This window comes from Pseudocercospora fijiensis, assembly GCF_000340215.1.
Source record: "Pseudocercospora fijiensis CIRAD86 unplaced genomic scaffold MYCFIscaffold_2, whole genome shotgun sequence".
Classification (NCBI taxonomy): domain Eukaryota; kingdom Fungi; phylum Ascomycota; class Dothideomycetes; order Mycosphaerellales; family Mycosphaerellaceae; genus Pseudocercospora; species Pseudocercospora fijiensis.
This window is the reverse complement of record NW_006921533.1, coordinates 5,745,487-5,748,485: the sequence shown is the minus strand read 5'-3', so window position 1 is coordinate 5,748,485 and position 2,999 is coordinate 5,745,487. Positions and strand designations below refer to the sequence as shown.

Sequence of the window (2,999 nt, the reverse complement as noted above, 5' to 3'; positions counted from 1 at the left end):
CTGGCGCAGCTGGGGCAGAGGTCTCCTCGCCGTAGCTTTGGGCAGCTGGAGCAGACGACTCATCGCCGTAGGCTGGGGGGGCGTAGGCAGCAGCGGCAACGCCGGCCAGGCCGAGAGCGAAGATCTGGGAGCGCATGTTGTTGGTTGTAGATTGGGTTCTTGAAAAGAATGTCGGCAGTTGGATTACAGATACAGTTCGCAGGGCGTTGATGAACGAGGGACAACGATCAAGGACTGTGTGAGTGAAGGGGAGGGGAGGTTTATAGGAGGCCGGCGGGAGGCACATGGCTTTTGTTGTGCTGTTCCTGCGCTAGCTCAGCACACACGTGCACGGCACGGCAGCGCTCAGGGATGAGAGCAGTGTTTGAAATGAGATGATCGGCGTCAGTTGGCTGCATGGCGTTGAGGATTGGCTGCGCATCGGTGTGTACCTGCAGCCGCACAGCCGCAGTGCATTGAGGCGCTTCATTGGCATCATCAACGGCGCTCCAATGGAGATTCCAGGACCGTCATTACGCCGACGTGTAGCCTTGTCGATATTGGTGCTGGCGTGTGGAGTCCGACCCACGCGCATTCAGGTGACTCGTGAGCCGCTCCGTTGCGAGGCGTCAAGATGGTGTGGGTGTGGGAAGTGTGGGAAGGGCACTTGGAGTTGGGTGATGTGGAAAGTTGATCCTTGTCTTGGCGTCGGCGAGCGAGTGCCGACGCTTCATCTGTGCCCTGGAATAGAATAGATGCCAAGCTCCTGCGTGTGCCATCATTTTATCGTATGCGATGTGTGCTGAGCACCACTTCTCGATGGCGTCGATGTGCTGTTCGGGTGCGAAGCGCAGCGCAGATCCACCACAATACGAGGCCAATCTCCTGCCGGCTCCACGTCTGCCTGATGATGACTGGGCCTCCAATCGTTAGCCGCGACGATGTTTCGAAAAGGGGCCCTAACCACACTTCGCACCAAAGCCAGACAGGTCACAGGTGTGCGAGTCGAGGGCGCCTCGCCTCGCCTCGCCTCGTCTCGCCTCACCGGCCACCACAGCTGCGCGGCGCGGCGCACTTTGATTCTCGAACAACCCAGCAGAGAGCGGGCGGTCAAGCTTCCACGGCGCGGTGTTCCACCAATGCATATCATACCGGTATAGCCAAGGCCGACCGCCTCCATGACAATCGACAGCCGATAGTCAGGCGTCGCAGGTGTGGCAGGAAGCAGCGGTCCGGTAACAGCGACGGCGGTGGCTTGAGAGGTGCGAGCGACTTTCACACAACGGCGGCGGCGGCGGCGGTGCGCGAAAACGATCGATCACGCCCTTACGGACTCACGGTCGCGCCGTCACCAAGCACCTGACATGGCCTGCAACGCGTCAACGGCCGGACAAGCAACAACAACCATGAAATAATAATAATAATTCTTGCTGTACAGCAGCTGCGAGGCGACAACAGCATCGCGAGTCTATACACACGCGTAGCCAAGCTCGTGTCACGCGTCCAGCCAACCACCCGCGACCAAACTACTCCTCTCCGCGGCTTGGCTTGGCCAGATGACTCGCCTCCGTTGTGACTTGTCTCAACTCGAAGGAACCTCATCAAGCCGATGCGAGTTTGAAGGATGTGGTACGTAAGCAGTAATTTCTCAACACCTCCCACCTGCCTATTCCGAGCCTCCCTCCACACTTTCGAGTTTCTATTTTGGCTACAACGGAAGAACCACCACAACAAATGATGTTGCACTTGCACACAGTCCCATGTTGAGCATTCCTTTTGCGACGTCCTGCTCTCTTTCTTGGTCCTGTCGTACCTTTGTATCTCGAAATGAGCACTGCTTTCGCGACGACGCCACTCTGGATTATTGGAAATTGAAATTATCACAACATCCAGCTCGGCGAACCGGCAAAGACAACAAGTACTTTGTGCGGTGCTGTACTGGTCGCCTGCGTCCCGCGTCTGACACTAGGATGTCCGTGTAAGACGCTGCTTCATGGCTACTGCCAGTTGCGCCAGCAAGACTTTACAGGTTGGTCTAAGCGACGTAGGCCAGTTCTTCGGTTCCGTCTTCCGTGCCTAGGTTGGCTGTTTCTATTCTACGAGCAGTGCGAAAGCTGCAGCTCCGATTCCGACGAATGGAAGCAGAAACCACTACTCACCCAACATGGACTCACGGAGAAGTCCCTAAGCGCCAAGCTACAAGTGGTAGGCACGGCATTGGTGCCATTTTCACCGCAAAAGAGAGCCGCATTGCGAAGTGCTGAAAATGTCGAAAGATCAGTCTTATTATTTGAAAGCTCCAGCAACAAGTATCTTTTACTATCTACTACACGTTGTAGATCGAAGTCATCCCATACATCTCCCAAATTCTCCTCTTATACGACACTTCGCATCTCACCCGATTTGAGCCTTTTAGCTGCGTACCACATATGCGCACTTCGGCATACTAGTCGCAGCCTCCCAAGTCGGCGCTATTGAATTGGCTGCAAATACATTGATCGTCCACCGAGCTATTATTATATTACGCGTTAAAAAGTAATCGACAACTCAAAAATCCGCGTACTCACTCATGCTTCTTGTACTTGAATGAATTGGCAGGGCACGCGCTATCGCAGAGTGAAGTCTTGTCGACACAGTTTGGACCATCATTCGCAATCTGTATACATGCGGAAGCCCCGGAAGTCTGGCAACTCCTAATGTGATCGCAAGCACATCGACCTCCGTTAAGCGTTGCCGAAACGGTGGGAACGAGAGCGATAATAGAAGTTGCGAAGGTAAGTATAGACCGCATAGTATAGTGTATTGTTGTTGTTTTTTGACGACTGTGTAATTAAGATTAGGTTTGTATACTATAGAAACGATAGAAAGCGAGCGATCGTGCGCACTATTTATACTCGAATCTAGTTCCTAGGTAAGCAACGCTTTAATGCTTGTAAGAGACTCTACTATTGCAACGACGACAGGGTTAGAGTTGTTAGTCTACGTAGCTATAAGAACTGCTACAGTTTCTATCGTATAGA

General features: G+C 53.4%; 1 protein-coding gene across 1 annotated transcript; it reads left to right on the top strand.

The window, feature by feature from the left end:
* MYCFIDRAFT_206855 (uncharacterized protein) lies at positions 1–2,477 on the top strand (the record flags this gene model as incomplete). Its single annotated transcript, XM_007925607.1, has 20 exons — positions 1–136; positions 179–326; positions 350–362; positions 389–698; positions 730–749; positions 787–809; positions 839–907; positions 934–1,133; positions 1,179–1,193; positions 1,222–1,357; positions 1,428–1,551; positions 1,596–1,605; positions 1,656–1,718; positions 1,748–1,780; positions 1,812–1,955; positions 1,987–2,051; positions 2,100–2,199; positions 2,225–2,288; positions 2,326–2,399; positions 2,430–2,477. The coding sequence occupies exons 3-20, from the start codon at positions 352–354 to the stop codon at positions 2,475–2,477; spliced, it is 1,509 nt and encodes a 502-aa protein (XP_007923798.1). The 5' UTR covers positions 1–136; positions 179–326; positions 350–351.
* Positions 2,478–2,999: the final 522 nt, after the last annotated feature.